General features: G+C 37.8%; 1 protein-coding gene across 2 annotated transcripts in view; it reads left to right on the top strand.

Moving 5' to 3' along the window:
• The window catches only part of col11a1a (collagen, type XI, alpha 1a), a 193,780-nt gene that overhangs the window by 151,946 nt on the left and 22,929 nt on the right, over positions 1 to 18,905 (top strand). For both annotated transcript variants that reach the window (XM_057824244.1, XM_057824243.1), the window contains 10 exons: positions 2,247 to 2,300; positions 2,386 to 2,439; positions 2,570 to 2,623; positions 2,699 to 2,752; positions 3,747 to 3,854; positions 4,116 to 4,169; positions 4,301 to 4,354; positions 5,550 to 5,603; positions 13,143 to 13,196; positions 13,302 to 13,409. In XM_057824244.1, coding sequence (XP_057680227.1) covers positions 2,247 to 2,300; positions 2,386 to 2,439; positions 2,570 to 2,623; positions 2,699 to 2,752; positions 3,747 to 3,854; positions 4,116 to 4,169; positions 4,301 to 4,354; positions 5,550 to 5,603; positions 13,143 to 13,196; positions 13,302 to 13,409 — 648 coding nt within the window. The remainder of the gene's footprint in view (positions 1 to 2,246; positions 2,301 to 2,385; positions 2,440 to 2,569; positions 2,624 to 2,698; positions 2,753 to 3,746; positions 3,855 to 4,115; positions 4,170 to 4,300; positions 4,355 to 5,549; positions 5,604 to 13,142; positions 13,197 to 13,301; positions 13,410 to 18,905) is intronic.

Below are 18,905 nucleotides of genomic sequence, written 5' to 3'. Positions count from 1 at the left end.
GAGCAGAAATTCTGAAGTACCTCTGAAACTTGTCTGTGAATGCTTATATCTTACAAGGAAAAAAAAAAAAAAGCTGTCTTGGAATTGAAATTCACAGGCACAAATGAGAAACATAGGGTTAATAAATTTCTGAACGCTAATAATATAATGATGAGGATGATGCTAAATCTCCAATGAAACCTTTCGGTTATGTTCATTGAAAAGTTGCCCAGCTATTAAATTTTAATTACCCTATTTGGCGGACCTAAAAGCCTTCCATTTACTCAAAAGCCAATAGTGCGCCTTATAACCAGAAGCGCAATTATATTCAGATCAATATCGGTCAATCATGACGTGACATTCCCTTTGGCCTAGCTATGTCTAGTGTATGCATAAAGCTACTACAACTAAACCCCAAAACAACTTATTGACAATCCAATAAAACAAAGAGTGATGGAGGAAAAATATTTTATTTATAGTAGTTGGAACCGTAAAACAACAAACAACATCTATGGAATTTTCATTTTAAAATTTTGTCCTTTAAATGGCATCCTCCTACATGAGTGCATTATTGAAATCTGCTGTTGACCACTTTAAAAAGAAAAACGGGAATTTTTGCGTATTGGCAGACATGAGCAAGTGGCAGCACTTGAGCAAGTAAACAATGTGCCATTTTAGTAACCATGGTGAAATCAGGATGAAATTCACAGTATTCCAGCTAAGATGAGGAGTCAATGAAGAATCTCGACAGTAGATACAGGAGGACGCCATTTAAAAAACATCTTTTTTTTTTTTTTTTTTAAGTGAAAATTCCATCACTGTTTCTTAGTTGGCATGTTTTAAGGTCTCAGTTACTGTAAATAAAACATTTCTTCTTCCATCACTCTTTATCACCATTACTACTACTACTACTACTACTACTACTACTAATGTGCCTTATAATGCGGTGCACCCTATATACTGTATTAGAACAGTTTTAAAGGGAACCACGGATAGAAGGACATGTAGTTCTTAAAAGATAAATCTCTAAAGTACGAGTTATAATAATTTGATATTAAAACCCCTCTTAATGTTTTCGTTTCAATAAAATTTGTAAAATTATTTTAACTAGTAGGTTGCCATTGTTGTTGACGTTGCAGGGCGGTGACGTCACATGGCCACGTTGCCGGAATTCCACGTGTCACTCTTAAAAAGAAAAAAAAAAAAAAGTGTCAGTCTTTTATTATTTATGTTAGTGATTTAAATACGCCACAAGGTGTCAATGGCGGGTTTAAATTAACTAGGGATGAAGCCAATGAGTGCATTTTGTCCTTTGACTAACGCTCTAGGTTTCCTTTAGTCCACAGTGGGCTGTAAGGCAGAGAGAAAGGAGAGTGGACAAAGATTCGTAGCTTAGACCGCGCTGTTTATTGGCATAAGCTTCAGCAACTCCTTCACAACCAACATAAGTATCATATAGTGAAAATACAACAAAAATAGTGTTCATATCTCTCAAAAAATAATGTTCACAAAAAGAAAAGTGATTCAATTTGTATTGATGAGGCCCTGTTCTTACACAGTTAAACAACAATGCAAAAAGAACTGGCATTCACAAATTCACAATAAAAATAGATATGCAAAATACACATACAACTTACTCAGACTTTGGACAAACTATTTAAACATTTTAGCAACTCGTTTAGCTCAACAAATACACTGGATGGCAATATTTTGTTACAATATACAAACTATGATGCAGGGAGCCATTATCAAGTGTCTTGTTTGTTGTGAACACAACACTCCAATGAACGTAACCTACAACGGACCCGCAGTTAACAGGGAACTACGGCGTCAGTCGAGGGTCAAAACGCACTAACTGGCTTGATCTCTTATTAATTTAAACCTCGCCATTGACACCTTGTGGTATTTTTAAATCACTACCTTACATAGTTAAAGATTGACACTGTGAAGTACGGCAGCGTGGCCATGTGACATCCTCGCCCTGTGACGTCAACAACAAATGCGAGCTAATAGTTTATTTTTTTATTTAAAATTTTACAAATTTTATTAAAACCAAAACCCTAACTCTAACTCATCCTCACATTTATCTTTCAAGAACTACATGTCTTTCTGTCCGTTGTACCCTTTAAAAAAGGGCCATTCATTGAACGTGCATTCGATACTCTGATGCGCCTATAGTGTGGAAAACATGGTAGATATAAACTTTTCAATTTTGTATGTCATGCGACATTGTAAAACATACAGCATATTTGTTTTCATATCCTCAGGGGCTGCCAGGACCTCCTGGTGAGAAGGGAGAGAACGGTGATGTTGGTCCCATGGTAAGAAACATTGCTGCTACATTTATAGTTGTATTATGTTATAATACTGTATATTGACATACATGGTCTCCTTTTCTGTCAATAGGGTCCTCCTGGCCCACCTGGTCCTCGAGGTCCTCAGGGTCCGAGTGGTGCTGATGTAAGTTTAATTAAATAAGAACAATTTTGAGTTGTGGCCATCTTAGCCAAGCTTGAGAAAAAATTGTTATGGGATTCACCAGTTACAGTATACAGTTCTAAACAGGTGTCCTCGCTTCTCTGTATTGCAGGGTTCACAAGGTCCTCCAGGCGGTGTTGGTCCAGTGGGTTCAGTAGGAGAGAAGGTACGAGTCAAAAAGGGTGCAGTTACCTCATTTGCATAGCAATCATTTTAGTCACTTAAGTTTGTCTTCCTATAGGGTGAACAAGGTGAGGCTGGAAACCCTGGACCACCTGGAGAGCCTGGCACTGGGGTATGTAGCTTGATTTGATATAGAGCACGTTGCCATTCTAAAAATGTTACATCCTGCGCCAATAATATAAAGCACTACAATTAATATTTCAGTTGTCATTTAAGTGAGTTAGAGAAAACTGTTTTTATATGGAATGTTCTATCATGGAGACATTAATTATTATTATTGTGTTACTTTAGAATGGTTGACGCTTATAAGCACAAGAGGAACAAAATCTATCACGTAAAACTGGAATAATATCAAATATTCAGCCAACCCTAACTTCTGAATACAGTGATCCATCATTTATCACAGTTAATGGGGACCAGAACCCCCCGTGTAATGTGAAAAATCGTGAATTAGTGTCACCCCCCCCATTTTTAGCAAACATTTTTTTGAGTATATATAATATCAATAACTGTATGTAAAACCCTATAAATGCATATGTTATCATTAGAATATTAAATAATAGTTTGAAACATGTTAAGAAAACCTTAGTAATATATATAACATATATAAAATAATGTAGAAATAATATAAATAATACACACTGTACTGTATATTAATTCTCTCAATTGCTACATACGTAAATGTAAATAAAGTGTGCATAATTATGTAATATAATAAAATGAAATAACAAAATATTTTCTTAATTTTTAATTTTAGATGAATATTTGTTCTCAATTTAAAATTTTTGATGAACATTTATTAAAAATCCGCGATTCACTGTAGCAGGGATCACTGTACTTGGTTATTTACTGCTTATGAATTATTTAAAATAGTCTCTTTTTTTCAAGTTTCAGGCAAATATGGAGGCAAAATGTGTAATATATATATATATTTTTTTTTTTAAATTTTTATTTTAAATGTTTCTGTATTTACATCTATTAATGAGTAAAGTAATTGGTTATGTGGCACAACAATTCTAAAAATTATGTTGTGCAATTAGTATTTTTTGACTCTGAATTGACTTGACTCCATAAAATATGAACATTTATCACCTCAACCACTGCAGGGACCCAAAGGGGAGAGAGGAGAGAAAGGTGAAGCAGGACCTCCTGGTGCTGCCGGACCTGCTGGCGCCAAAGGACCCCCTGGAGATGATGGTCCAAAGGGGAATCCTGTAAGTATTGTTAAAATATTACACCTTATTATTCTTATTTGATGTGATAGTAATTCATGATTGCTTTCTAATGATGCATGAATTTATCCATTTCAATAGCAGGATTAGATACATTGTCATTTGGATTCTTCTCATGAATTCGATTTGGTGCCAACCAGTTACAGTAGTACTAAACCATAGGGCTAAGATTGTTTTTTCTTCCATGTAGAAAAATTCTGTCAAATTCTGTCACTGACACATCTTTTTTGTCTCACTCCCAAGGGTCCTGTTGGATTCCCCGGAGACACTGGTCCTCCTGGAGAGCCCGGTGTTGCTGTAAGTACAGATACCTCAAGCAAAATTGACTTCATGGCCATATAAAATGATTTAGTTATTTGATTTAACTATATGAATTGCATTAAGTACAAATATGGTGAGCATTTTTTAACACATCTAATATATTTTAGGGCACAGACGGAGAACCAGGAGAGAAGGGAGAGGATGGTGAAACTGGACAAGCAGTAAGTTGTTAAAATCCATTATAAGGGGTTGGAATCTGGACTGAGGACATTCTGTGTGGAGTTTGCTTTTCTCACTGTGATTTTGCAGGTTTTTCCAGGGTTCCCACATTAAAAATAACAGGTTATTTAAGACTAAAAATTAAGGAATAAATAAGGAAAAACATTTAAATAAAATAATGCAAACTGGTTAAACTTGAGAGTAGCTGAGATCTGTCATGACAGAACATCGCTCCAATGATATCTGGCGCCATATAGCGTCGTGAATAGGTACGTGAATAGGTATAATGTCTAGACCGCGAATATAAGACAACCCCCACTTTTTCAGTCTTTTTTCAATGCAAAATACACCGTCTTATATTCGGGCCAATACGGTAATAAACCCCAGTTATAAAATACAGTGGTACCTCTACTTAGGAAATTATTTGGTTTTGAAAGTAGTTTCGTAACTTGAAAATTCTCTAAGTAGAGATGCGTTTTACATGTAAATGCTCTAATCCATTCCAAGCCCCCCAAAACTCAGACATACATCTTTTATAATGCATAAAAATGCATCAAAACATACATCATACAACAAATACATGTTACAATTAGATTATGACACAATAAACATAACATCAGAGTTGTGCAATATGTAAAAAACCAAGAACAAAGTAAAGAATAAAAGTTAATGCACTCATGTAAAGCTGTCAGAACACAAGGGGCGAATGAACAGGGCCCTGGGATACACACATACATATACAGTAGAGGTCCCTCTTAGCCAATTGGATGCCAGGAATGGCAGGCAAAAGCCAATGGCCGAGCAGCTATGAGTATGATACGTTCAGTAAACTCAGGGAATTGTAAGCACCAGCCATACTGTATTTTAGCCTTTCGTATCTTGAAATTTCCTTCATAACAAGAGGCAATATTTTCCCTTGTGGCGTGTCTTAACCTGGAAATTCTGTATGTAGAGACCTTCGTAAGTACAGGTAGTCCTGTAGGTTTCAAAACATCCAAATTTCAAAAATATTTTTTACAATAAAAGTTTTCAGCTGTATAGTTAATGCAGCAAGAACATTTACGAATATGAACATCTTGGATGTGAGAGTAGTAAAGCATTTTGATATGGATGTGTGTATTGTTGTTGTTATTTTTTTTTTCTCCTAAAATGGCAAATATTAGCAAAAAAACATAACATATCTATGCTTATTTTCAGGGACCTCCAGGTCCATCAGGGGAAGCTGGCCCGCCTGGACCTCCTGGCAAAAGAGTAAGTTATTACTGTTAAATCTATTAAAAAGTTTTCATATTAAAATGCATACTTTTGTAGGGACTTCATATGAATGCCTTAGAAGTTGTCATTCCTGAGCCATTACAAGTGTTGCCCTGAAATAAATGAGGCAGTGCTTGTCCTCAACAGCTCGGTCTTGTCACGTTTGCACTTAAGCACGGGTGATTCATTTTCATTAAACATAAAGTGGGGATAACAAGGGTGGAGATTTAAGAAGCATTGCTGTGAATGAAAGATGCCCTGAAGCCTGATGGGGGGGAAAAAAGCATTGAGATTTCAAAATCAGTAATCCTTTTTTCTTCTTTTTTTTTTCACCCTCGACGCAAAAGAAATGGAAAAAGGCTTAACAAGAAATTGATCTTTGATTCCTTTAAATCCTCGTCAAAATGAGGGCCATTGCAAGTGTGCCACATTATTGATTCCATGCGGCTGTCTGACAGCTGGGGAAAAGTAGATTTATAACATGAATGTGGAACCATCGTTAACAGGATGTGGTAGTTGTTCAGCTGTTAAACACAATTTGGCCAGATATTTTATGATTTTTGCTTGTTGTGCTAATTGAATCAATAACAGTCTTTTTAGTTTATGAGATTAAATATCGAATTTAACATGAATAAAATGTCTGCATCATACTAAGGTGCTTTTTTTTTTTTTTTAAGATTTTAGAAAATTAGATGGTATTTTTGGCGTCACAAAGTCACAAAATGGATAACAGGTGACTTTATTTGAAAAGCTAGCAAATTTACTGTCTTGTATGAGAAAAAGTATTTTGTTTTCTCAAATTTATCAACTGTATCCTCTGGGGAAATTAGGGAGATTCATTGGATTCCAACAGTGGCAGAGTCTTTTTGTGGACAGAACACAGATTACTGTTGCATTTTCATAGTGGCTAAAATTTATGATGTTATTTTTACATAATTAGAACGTGGTTGTTTTGTTATTAACGTTTCAAGTGCGTACGACAGGATAAAAAAAATCTTAAATAGCATTATTATGTGAATTAGAATCATTTTTTGAGGTGATTCGACTATATACAACAATTTGGCAACGCGCAGATGACGAGAGATTAGTGTTTTAATCCGCCGTTTAGTCACGCCCACCATTGTAGGGCTCTAGCGTCCCCAACAAGAGGATGACGTTGGCAGGAGAATAGTTTCATCTGATTTACAATTCAGCCCATTGAGGGGGAATGATTCAGAACGAGGAAAATGCAATGAAGAGAGAGCCGCAAAATGAATCTCTCTACTCCAATATTTTTACAGGATATTCTTTTTATCGAAGTATTTTTTTCCCAATTGCTGAATAAATGGTATGGTCATGACAAATAACAGTCTTCTGCTAAATGGAATATGAAATAATAAAAAATGCATTTATTCAGTACGACATAACAAAATTACTGCATAATGATCAAACCTGTTGACTTCGCCTTTACTCTCGCACCTCCCGAACGATATTTTATACCACCGTAGTTAGTCAGGCTTTTGTCATTTCCCTGCCCCCCGGCTTTGGAGAATGTAAACAAACCGAGACGCGTGTCAGCTAGCCGACATGATAACCAGAACCGAGTTACGTCGCAAAGTATTATTTTCGCTTTTCGAAGCAAAAAATCACACAAAACTAGCCGGATAATTTCACACGGCGGCAGGGTTGTCGATTGTCTTCGCTGATCAGCAACCCGCCCGGCAGCGAGCAAGTTACAGCTCGTTCCCTTGCTACGGACAGGAGAACTTGCCGGGGAAGCAGCTGGAGAGTACCGCCGGACAAACCGGCCGATGCCGGAGGAATGCACAGCTGGCACAGGGTTAACACGAATATGGTGTAAAATAATGCTTTACTACACGCCGACGATGTAAACAGAGAGCGGCGTGCAGTTGTTGTGCAGCTAACATGGCAGGATCTGTCTGAGGAGAGATTTTCTATTTGTCTGTCCATGATCAAACATAGGTAAATAGTTCTTTATCTAAAGAAAGTTTGCCATTAATGTTTCTTTGTAATCGCTGAATTCGAGGACATTTTTAACACAAAGTTGTCATTTCTGATGGGGTTAAAACTTTGACAGAACACCGGGCACACGAAGGGGGCAATAAGCTGAGTATAGCGCTCTCCTGGCGGGGGGGAGGGGTCGGGAGGGATGGGCGACATACACATTTGACATAATACAAAACACGATGTTTACTCACTTCCTCGTAAGTCCAATGGTCCCACAGTAGGACTTGTTTTGGCCAATATCCACAGTGAACGGGAACTTTTGAAACCCAAAAAGGCTCACACGCCTCTCCCTGGTGCAGCAACAATTTTCTGCAGCCGTTTGGCTGGCGTGATGCGAAGAATAAATGAATTAATCAGCAAAATAAGCTCAATCCTCAGTCCATCTGCATCCTATAAGCAATGCTTTATTGTGAGATGCTGACCCGGGTGACGTCACATTCGCATCCGTCCTTAACCCGAGACTGAAGCCGGAAGTCACTCATTTTCATGGCGCGAGAGTCAAAAATTGAATATATAAAACGATCGCTTCCACACACATCCAAGCGGTCCATTTCATTCTGGAGCATAAAACACCGCGTGAAATATGAAATAAACATGCTTTTTGGTGGCATATGCACTTTAAGGTAATCCGTCATATAATTGGATGCCTGGTGGTCATCTGGGCCTATACATTTCTCATTAATTGTCCTGCGCATGATCATGACTTAGCATAATGGTCCATCTAAGAATAGAATAGAATAGAATAGAATAGAATAGAATAGAATAGAATAGAATAGAATAGAATAGAATAGAATAGAAAGCCTTTATTGTCATTGTAAAGATTACAACATGATTTAAAACATCACCATAACGTGCACCAAAAAGGGTTGTATTTCATTGGAAAGAAAATTATTACAGATTTTTTATTTAAATACATAGCCTACAATAATGGATTTGTCTAGATTAGCATTTCCAAACTGGGATTTAAGGTAACACTAGGTAATTTTTCAACCTTTATAAAATATGTTTAGAACATTTGTGATAATATGTCGAATGAAGGAATCCTGCCACACAGAAATAACTACAAATGTGCTGACTGCTTTATGGCATTCGTCATTTCCCCCTTTACCCATTTATTATAAAGACTGAAGTCGATGTGAACGCTTTCGCGCGAACTCTGCATGGATGGCAACAAAAGAGACAAAACTTTGTCTGAGGAGGGGAAAAAAATCCTGGCTTTGACTTGCTGGCATAATTAATCTGCTGGCGATCAGGAGATTAATTTTTTATTGATTGATGATTTTTGCGACACAATTAATTTTTTATTAATTGAAGATTTTTGCAACACTTTGCGGGTGTGCGCTGATTCTCATGGGAAACGCAGTCTTCCTTAAGGCAAAACAGTATGGTTTTGTCCACCGGCGTCGCTAAAATTGACCAAAACAGAAAAACTACTAGTGTTTGTTTAAACAACAACAACAATAGTATAACTAAACTAAGTAAACGTAGTCTTTGGATGTAATATTTCAATATTTACAGAGCTGTGTCATTATTTACTTGGTTTTTTTTTTGTTTTTTTTTTTTAAATAAATTATGCTTTCTCTGAGGCAAACAGTAAGTTTTGTTCATTAGTATCACCTATGATTATTTAGTTTTAGCCATAATCATTTTGTTTAATTTAAATTTACAGAAATCTTAAAATATGGCAAACTGGAGAATAACAGACCTGCTCTGTGAACTTGATCAATTTGTGCTACAACTGACATATAAAATGACTTTTTAGCACTAGATAGATGTGAACATGACAAGTGGCTGAAAGCTTTAAAGTAGAAGTCAACATTAATAAATTATATGATCAGGTCAAAGAAGACAGCGTTGTTAACAACCCTGTCAAATTTGAGTGTTTGAAAAAATTACTCAAAAGGGGAAAAAATTAGGCCCCGGCCATCAGGTCTTGGAGTGTAGGTGTGTCCGCTCAAACCATGCCCATCTCAACTGCCAAATCTCTACTTGTTACCCAGAGGTTGCGCTAGACTTTTTCGTTGTCTGTCATTTTGACTGACAGGGTCATAAAAATCCGGTCATAATCTATTTTTACCCGTCACTTAAATTTTTAAAATGATGATAATGACATGGTGGTGACCCTTTGTTTGGCATAATTCACCTTCCGTACTTGTGTGTCCATTTGGCCGAGCGCGTTACCGGCTACGACGCAGTCACGTGACAGAGACACTTAAGAGCCGCGCGCGGTCCCCTCACTATCCACTCGCTCTCGCTATATGATTGGCCGAAGAGTCGAAATGCTCTCCCGTGAAATGCCTGTTTAAAAATATTCCCGTTGTTACTTCTTGCTTTCGCTTATAAGTGCCCATTTAAAAAGTAAAAGCGCTGGATGATACTACACACAGAGCGTATTATTAACAAATGTTAAAGTTGTATAATCATATAGCGAGAATAAGAAACATCACTGACAAGCGCAGGCCCCCACGAGTGGAAAGTGAGGGGAATAGGATAGTGCGCCTACAGCTAACAAGACTCTTAACATTGCATACCGCTTCAACATATTCAATAGTATTTAGTTTTCATTCATTTTAAATTAACCCTTTAAGGTCTGGGCCTATTTTGTCTGATTTTGCATGCCTTTGAAGTTGCCTTTATATTTCAAAGACAGAATTGTTTACGATGGCCTGGTTTGGTCCCTTTTTTTGTGACACCTTGAACTTCATGTCCAAACTGTTGTTTCCTTCACTGACCAATTATAAATCATAATTTTGGGCCCAAAAAGACCAAAAATTCCAAAATCGTTTTGTCAAAATTTTTAATATTGATGTCCAATTGACAACCAAACATGCGTAACGAACCGTTTTGAAACTTTGTAATATTTATTCAACATGTTAGGATGAACATTCAACCAAAAAAATTTAGAATAAATAGTCTTTTATTTGACAATTCAACATAAACAACAGGTATAGCCATAGGCGTTTTTTGCATTTATACATGCTCTAGTCAAAACAGGTTATATACAGCAGACCAAACAGTGAAGAACAGTGAAAAAATATACCATCTAACACAAAAAGTGTTTAGAGGCCATCTCTTTATGAGTTTAGGTATTGCGGCCCATCACCTGATGAAAACTATGTACACACAATCAAGCTTCTTGAACACACATTTATATACACAAATTGAGAAGACTGATTGTGGGAAAAAATATATGTATATAACATTGGGGAAAAAAGTATTTTCAAAAATATTTACAATAAACAAGTTAAATTTTTTTCAGGCATGCCACTCCGAAAAGCAGTTTCGTCCTGGAATTAGACACAGGGCTACATCACAGCCCACACTTCCATGGGGTGTCGGTCCTCTTTCCACCCTTCCATTTTCATTTCACTTTACTTTCATTGTCACTATAAATGTACATGAAACAAAAGTCAGTATTTATGAAAATAATAAAGTATAAAATAAAAATATATACAGCAATAAATAATAATGGAAATCTATATGTATGACAATAGAAAGAATACCGTAGCTGAATATGTGCTACATCCCTAATCTTCATATAGAAAGAAGACCACAAATTATACTTTGATCTGATATGCACATTTTATTATTACATACACAAACACGCACTTATATTGCATCAAAATTAACTTTGTCTTGCAATATCAAAAGAAACTTTTACAGCATTAAAAAAAAAAAAAAAAAAAGTGAGTTGGCTTACCTCTGCTCGTCGATGGCGTCACCCACGTGTTCAAATCCGTCACTATCTTCACTCGAGGACTCTTCCGAAGAAGACGATGATGACGAATTTGGACCACCCTCTTCCTCAAGTTGATCAAAAAGCACAATTGCTTGCGCTAAATTTAGTTTTCCGTTCATCCTCAAAGTCACACAAAGTCGCTCGCCCGCTTGCTTGATTCAAACGGCCGTCGCTCGCCCGTCGCTGCGTCAGAACACTCCTGCCTCTCGTTCGGTGGAACCTCGCACGGCAGTTATATTTCATTCATTCATTCATTTTCCATGCCGCTTTTCCTCACGAGGGTCGCGGAGGTGCTGGAGCATATTTATAAAAAAAAAAAAAACGCATTTTGTGCTTCCACTGTGACTTCGAAAGGGTTCGTTTGATTTGTGTTTTTTTCATGGAGCTTCCGTTTTGAAAAAGGACAAGAAATTATGGAAATATAGACATAAACAAATGATCCATGCAGTGTTTTAATGTTTTTTTGAGAGGACAATAAAACTATAAAACTTAAATGACAATATCTCACGTTTTAGTTGGTCGATTGACTTCAAATAACAACGAGAGTAAACCGCAACTTCCGCACTTTAAAACGAGACCAACCAACGGCATGTGGGTGACGTAATTAAAACGCGAGGGTGCTTCAAAGACGACGTGCGCTGAGGACGCGCCGGCGCGTCCTTCGACTCTCAAGGGTTAATATTCTGTCCGAACAAGCTTAACAGAGAATCCACACCGTGCCATCACACATCAAGCAGATGAATATGTAACTTTTTCTCCGCAGTGACAAAAACAGCTGACTGTGGCCCCAGTAGGTAGGTAGCCTACCATATGTAGCATATGGAACAATGAAATTAACAGTTCACCTGCTGTGGCCTGAATGTAGTCTCACACTTTCCTCCTGGTGCGCATGGACTTGAATTGCGTGCCCGCTTGTGCAGTCCCTGTTTTTTCACCTCTTTTATCAACACCATCATCGTTTTGGGGCTTTTTGAAGAAACTTCGGACACTCAGTTGCCTTGACATTTTTCCGAGTAAGGCCAACGACGTCATGCATCAAGAGAGACAATAGCTAATTAATATGCTCACTCGCCACCCTGTGGTCTGGGGTGTGAATTGCAACCAGTCAAAATGACGGATGGACTTCAGTTTTTTCCGTTACCGTTTTAAAAAATCGGTCAACGACGGAAAATATTCGGTTAACGCGACCCCTGCTGTTACCATAGCTTGTTTATTTCTTGTTTATTTCTCACGAATATGAGCCTTATTATTAGATAGGCTAAATGGTCAATGCAAAATGAATTTGTACTGACTTATATTAACTTTCATGTGTATTGGTTCTGGTGATAGAATGTTCCATTAAAACCTTTGTTTTCAAAAACTACTAAAGAAACATTTTGAAGTGCAATTCCCTTCATTAAAAAAATGGGGAGCTATCCAAGAATAGGCCCACTTCTGGGGGACACTGTAGCACTCCTAGAGTCAAACTAAAGTATTGCAATATGAAAGTGATTTGGGGAAAAAAATAATGTAAACAATCTGAGATATTGACAAAGAAAAATTTTTTTTCTTGCTATACCCAGAAATTCAAAATTCAATATTCCTATCTTGGGCACGTAATTTCATCCAGTTGCCATTCATTATAAATCTTACATTCTACATTTCATATAAAAAATTGCTATTTCTGTTCAGTTATGCTCTGAAATGTTTTGAAGAATCATAGACGATCAGCAACTTGTCTGTAAACAATGGCTGCATAATATTGTCAAGTATGTGTTCAAATGCTTAATAGTCCTGCCCTCCCTTTCCAGGGACCTCCGGGAGCTGCTGGTGCTGAAGGCAGACAAGGGGAGAAGGGCGCCAAGGTAACAAACACTTAATTAGATTTCTTCGCTTGAAGTGACATTGCAACATCGTGACTTTTACCAACTATTACAACTTTGCCACATTTCCTGTTTCTCTCCTCACAGGGAGAGGCTGGGTCTGAAGGTCCAGCTGGTAAAACAGGACCAGTTGGGCCTCAAGGACCTGCCGGAAAACCTGGTCCAGAGGGTCTACGTGGAATCCCTGGCCCTGTAGTAAGTCTAAATACCAACAACAGTCCTACATATACATGATGATAAATTGTTACGGGTGGGAACCTCTGGGTAACTCATGATACGATACAATTTGTGATACAAGGCTCACAATAAAAATTATCTCACGATAAGGTGATACAACATGTTTTGATACATGGGTCAGGAAATCATTCTACAATATGCAACATATTGTTTTTTGGTTACTTCCTGTTGATTTTGGGGCATTTACAGACCACTTCCTGATAATTTTGGGTTACTCAATAGGTAGTGACTTGGGAATGTCCCCAAATGAATAGGAAGTGAGTCAAAATCAACAAGAAGTTACATGTAAACACTAGAGCTGGGAATCTTTGGGCACCTAACGATTCGATTACGATTACGATTCAGAGGCTCCGATTCGATTATAAAACGATTATTGATGCACCCCCCTCCTTTTTTTTTTTTTTTTTTTTTTTATTTATTTTTTTTTTTTTTATGTTTTGTACATTAGTTCCAAAATAGTTCAAAAATCCTCTCAGGCTAAGCCAAACTACTATTACAGTATCAAGTTAACATACAACAGTAAACAAATATCCAAAAAAAACAGTAAATAAAAAAACTCCAGTCCCCATTCTGTATCAGCAGCTTTAAACTACATTCAATTAATTTAATGTTGTGAATCAACTGTTACAGTTGTTAAAACTGCTCCCGTTATTCCATAATTTCCCTTCTGTCTACTTTTGTCAAAGTTCTAAAACTATTTCATCATTTAAAGATAGATTCAAGACAAGATTCTGTCGATTTAGGAGTATTTTAGATAAAAAGTTAATTAGGTTCGCTACAACAGAGCCTTCTAGAAAGGTCTACTGCTTTAAAATCGCGGCTGTTTACTTACGCCGGAAAGTCTGTAATTTCGCAGCTCTGTTAAATAATACATGTTCTAACACCGACGTCATCTGTCATTTTTCATCTAGTTCCACATATATATGATATCTATTGTAGCCGTATGTTTGTAGCAACTAGCAACTGGGCGTTGTTTGTAGCGGCTGTCGGCCGCAGTCAGGTATGATAGTTTTTTTTTTTTCTATCTAGCGGCATGAGTTGAACATGATATTTACTCTCGATCCGTTCCTCACGGCGTCCCAAAGACCGCGCCGACTGTGTTTTACTTCCGCTTTACCTGGTATAATTCAATAATCGGAATTTGGATATTTGTGAATCGTTCTCGAATCTTCCACGGCCGAATCGCTAATAATCTAAGAATCGGAAATTTCGCATGCCTCTAGTAAACACCCCAAAATTACCTTGAAGTGACATATAAATGCCCCAAAACCAAGACTGGCTGTGAAGGCACTGCCCTTGATGGCGCTAGACGTCCAATATACAGTGAAGAAAATAAGTATTTGAACACCCTGTTATTTTGCAAGTTCTCCCACATAGAAATCAAAGGAGTAGTGTGAAATTTTCATCATAGCTGCATGTGTACTGTGAGAGAGATAATCTAAAAAGAAAAATCCAGAAATGGCAATGCATGATTTCTTAACAATGCCTATTAAAAGGCCACCTCCAATCCATGTATTATCCTGAATCAGATGCACTTGCTTGAGGTCAGTAGCAGCATAAAGTCATCTGTCCACCCCATACAACCAGCAAGACTCAAACTTGTAACATGGTCAATACCAAAGAGCCGTCCAAAGACACCAGGGACAAAATTGTTCACCCCCACAAGGCTGGAAAGGGCTACGGAAGAATTGCCAAGCAGCTTGGTGAAAAAAGGTCTACTGTTGGAGCAATCATTCGAAAATGGAAAAAGCTAAACATGACGGTCAATATCAATCGGAGTCGATTCCCATGTAAGATATCACCTTGATGGGTCTCAATGATCCAAAGAAAGGTGAGAATTCAGCCCAGAACTACACGACAGGAGTTGGTCAACGACCTGAAAAGAGCTGGGACCACCGTTTCCAAGGTTACTGTTGGTAATACACTAAAACGTCAAGGTTTGGCACGGAAGGCTCCCCTGCTTAACCGGCGCATTTCAAGGCCCGTCTTAAGTTTGCCTATAACCAGGGGTGAAAGTGGCTAGAATTTCTTGCCAGAACTCCCTGACTCCATTTTTTTTTTAATGGGGGTGGGGTGGGGGAGTGTCAAACCTCCTAAAACCACCGAAATGCAAAAAATCAAGGGTTCAATACTGGGCTCCGGCCTTCCTGTGTTGAGTTTCCATGTTCTCCCTGTACCTGCGTGGGGTTTCTCCGGGTACTCCGGTTTCCCCCCACATAACAAAAACATGCATGGTAGGCTGATCGAACACTCTAAGTCAGACATGTCCAAAGTCCGGCCCGGGGGCCAAATGCGGCCCATGGTCAAATTTCATCCGGCCCCCAGCCTCTGTCATAAATTCAATAACGTCTGGCCCGCACACAGACTTAATGAATTGGTCAGCAGCACTGCTACCAGCATATGAAGTAGCTTACACACTAAATGCTGCTCCTCATTTACCCACTAAAAGGCAGCAGCACTCTAAGCAACATTACCCCGTGTGACCCTTTACTTACAATTTTCTAAAATGGTGATAATCAACAACAACAAAAAAGCTGACTGCATTGGCCGACGCTTGATGATGATGAAACTTCTTTATTTCGAGCATGCACACACAAAAGGAAAAAAACATACAATATAATTCAACAAAAACAATTGCGCTCGAAAGGGAGTGGGAAGAAGAAAAAACTTATTTTGTCCCACCCCTGATCTCATTGTCCAGCATCCTTACTCGTGGGATACTCCTGTCCACACAATGAAAAAGAAGAAAAAAGGAAAAACAGACAAAAACAACTAAACCAACAGACAACCAACTAATGTTGGCTCATTCACAATAATTTCAATATTGCTTCAAGGATAGGTGGAAATTTGACTGTTTTTTCACTAAAATACGCAACAACAGTGTCTGCATCATTTGCAAAGAGACACTTGCTGTTTTTAAAGACTTCAATGTGAGGCAATATTACCAAACAAGACACACTGACATGTACGACAAGATTACAGGGAAGATACGCAGCGAGAAATTGAAGCAACTTGAAGTTAGTTTGCAAAAGCCCGAGAGTCGAAAGAGAACGCCACACAGGCTAGTTGCGAGATTTTTGAAATTATTTTTAAAAAATAATAAAGCAAATGTGACACACAAAATGGCTTGCTAAAATTTGCCTAAATATGTTGTTCTACGTAAAGGACGTCAGCCAAGGTCGGCCCCCCACATTTTTACCACACCAAATCTGGCCCCCTTTGCAAAAAGTTTGGACACCCCTGCTTTAAGTTGTCCCTAAGTATGACTGTGTGCGCGAATGGTTGTTAGTCTCCTTGTGCCCTGCGATTGGCTGCCAACTGATTCAGGGTGTACCCCGTATATTGCCCATAGTTAGCTGGGATTGGCTCCAGCGCCCCTGTGACCCTTGTGAGGATTAGCGGCTCAGAAAATGAAAGAATTTAACACATGCATTAGGCTACTGCAATACACTGGAAGAAGGCATAAATGAGAAACTGATCTCCATTCAAAATTGTATTTTTTCACTTATTTACAAAATTCCATCTAAAACTCAATGTAATTTTTATTTTCCCCTCATTTTTTAAAATCTAAAAGCAAAACCTTAATTTTTACTATTTAATAACATAGTATGCACTTTAAAATGGAAGAAAATGTAAACATCGACTTTTTTAAATGATAGAGATATAAGTAACATACATTAACAAAAAAATAAGTACAAATAACATACATTATACACAGTGAAATGGAATATATTTTGAAGACAAAGCAAACACTTTTTTTTTTAATTATAAGGAAATAAATAAGTAGCCTTACATAAATGAAAAAAATAAGTCCAAGGTGCACATTAACATGGTAGATTAAAATAAAATAAACCTCATTAATTCTTTCCTTTCTCTTATGTAAATCTGACGTTAGTATATTGTTCTTATTGGAGATGCGTGTGTGGCAGCGTGGCAGGGTTTTTTCTTTTTAACAGTGTTTGGACAGTTGCCGTCATATATGCGGGATCAAAGCGGCGTTCCGGGTGGTTCCACCTAATAAACTCAAAGCAGAACTCCGGTCCGGCTCGTTCCGGTCCACTTTCACCCCTGCCTATAACCATTTGGAGATGCAGAGGAGTCATGGGAGCAAGTCTTGTGGTCAGATGAGGGTAAAATAGAACTTTTTGGTCATAATTCCACTACCTGTGTTTGGAGGAAGAAGAATGATGAGTATTATCTCAAGAACACCATCCCTACTGTGAAACATGGGGGTGGTAGCATCATGCTTTGGGGGTGTTTTTCTGCACATGGGACAGGACAGGACTGTATTGTGAGATTTTGGGTAACAACCTCATTCCTTCAGTCAGAGCATTGAAGGTGGGTCGTGCCTGCGTCTTCCAACATGGCAATGACGCGAAGCCCACAGCCAGGAAAACCAAGGAGTAGTTCCGTAAGAAGCATAACAAGGTTCTAGCATGACCTAGCCAGTCTCCAGAGGCTACTGTACCAAATATTAACATTCGTTTTCTTAGGTGTTCAATTACTTATTTGCAGCTGTATCACACAAATAAATCGTGAAAAAAATCATACATTGTGAATTCTGGATTTTTCTATTCAGAGTATCTCTCTCAAAGTGGTAATGCATCTACGATGAAAATTTCAGACCCCTCCATGATTTCTAAGTAGGAGAACTTGCAAAATAGCAGGGTGTACAAATACTTATTTTCTTCACTGTATCTTTGACCCTCCCAGTCATAATGGATTGGACATCTAGCGTCGTTAATGGTATCCAGTGAGCTAACACAGACTCTATTCTAGTGAAAGATTTTGGTAGTAACCTGTCGGTTCCTTTCATTTAATTTTTTCATTCAGTGAAACATTTTTAAAACGATATATCGATTCTTGGCAGGAGCATATCGATAACCTTTTGGGATTCAAAGTATCCTGCTACATCAACATTTTGTAATTTTGTCACACCCCTAAATGAAGTAGGTCATTTTCAATGACCATTTAAAAATAATGTTAATAATCTGTTTTTACTTTTGTTTTTTTCTGTTAATTCCTTGATTCTATTTGAATATTCATTAACAAGGCAGCTGTATTTCTTAAATGGAATTTGTGCTGTAAACTCTTATTTAGTTTGTTGTCTAAAGCTGGCATATTAAACTCATTTTAGTTTGCATGCCACATTTAGGGCAATTAGAATCATATGGGGCGAACCAGTTTATTTTTGGCCAAATAAGTTAACTCACCGGCTGCCATTGACGGGGCTCGACGTCCAATCCATTTTGACTGGGAGGGTTCGTTCATTCGCCCCTCCCAGTCAAAATAGATGAATGAACCCCCCTAGTCAAAATGGATTGGACGTCGAGCGTCGTCAATGGCACTAAAAGATGAGCATTCACAGCCAGTTTAAGTGAATCGGATGGTGTCAATGGCACACTGTAAATTATGATAAGTCGACTTTACTTAAAAAAAAAAAAAGCAAACTTG

This window comes from Corythoichthys intestinalis, chromosome 20, assembly GCF_030265065.1.
Source record: "Corythoichthys intestinalis isolate RoL2023-P3 chromosome 20, ASM3026506v1, whole genome shotgun sequence".
Taxonomy (NCBI): domain Eukaryota; kingdom Metazoa; phylum Chordata; class Actinopteri; order Syngnathiformes; family Syngnathidae; genus Corythoichthys; species Corythoichthys intestinalis.
Note: the sequence above shows the minus strand (reverse complement) of the source record. Positions and strands in the feature narration are given on the sequence as shown.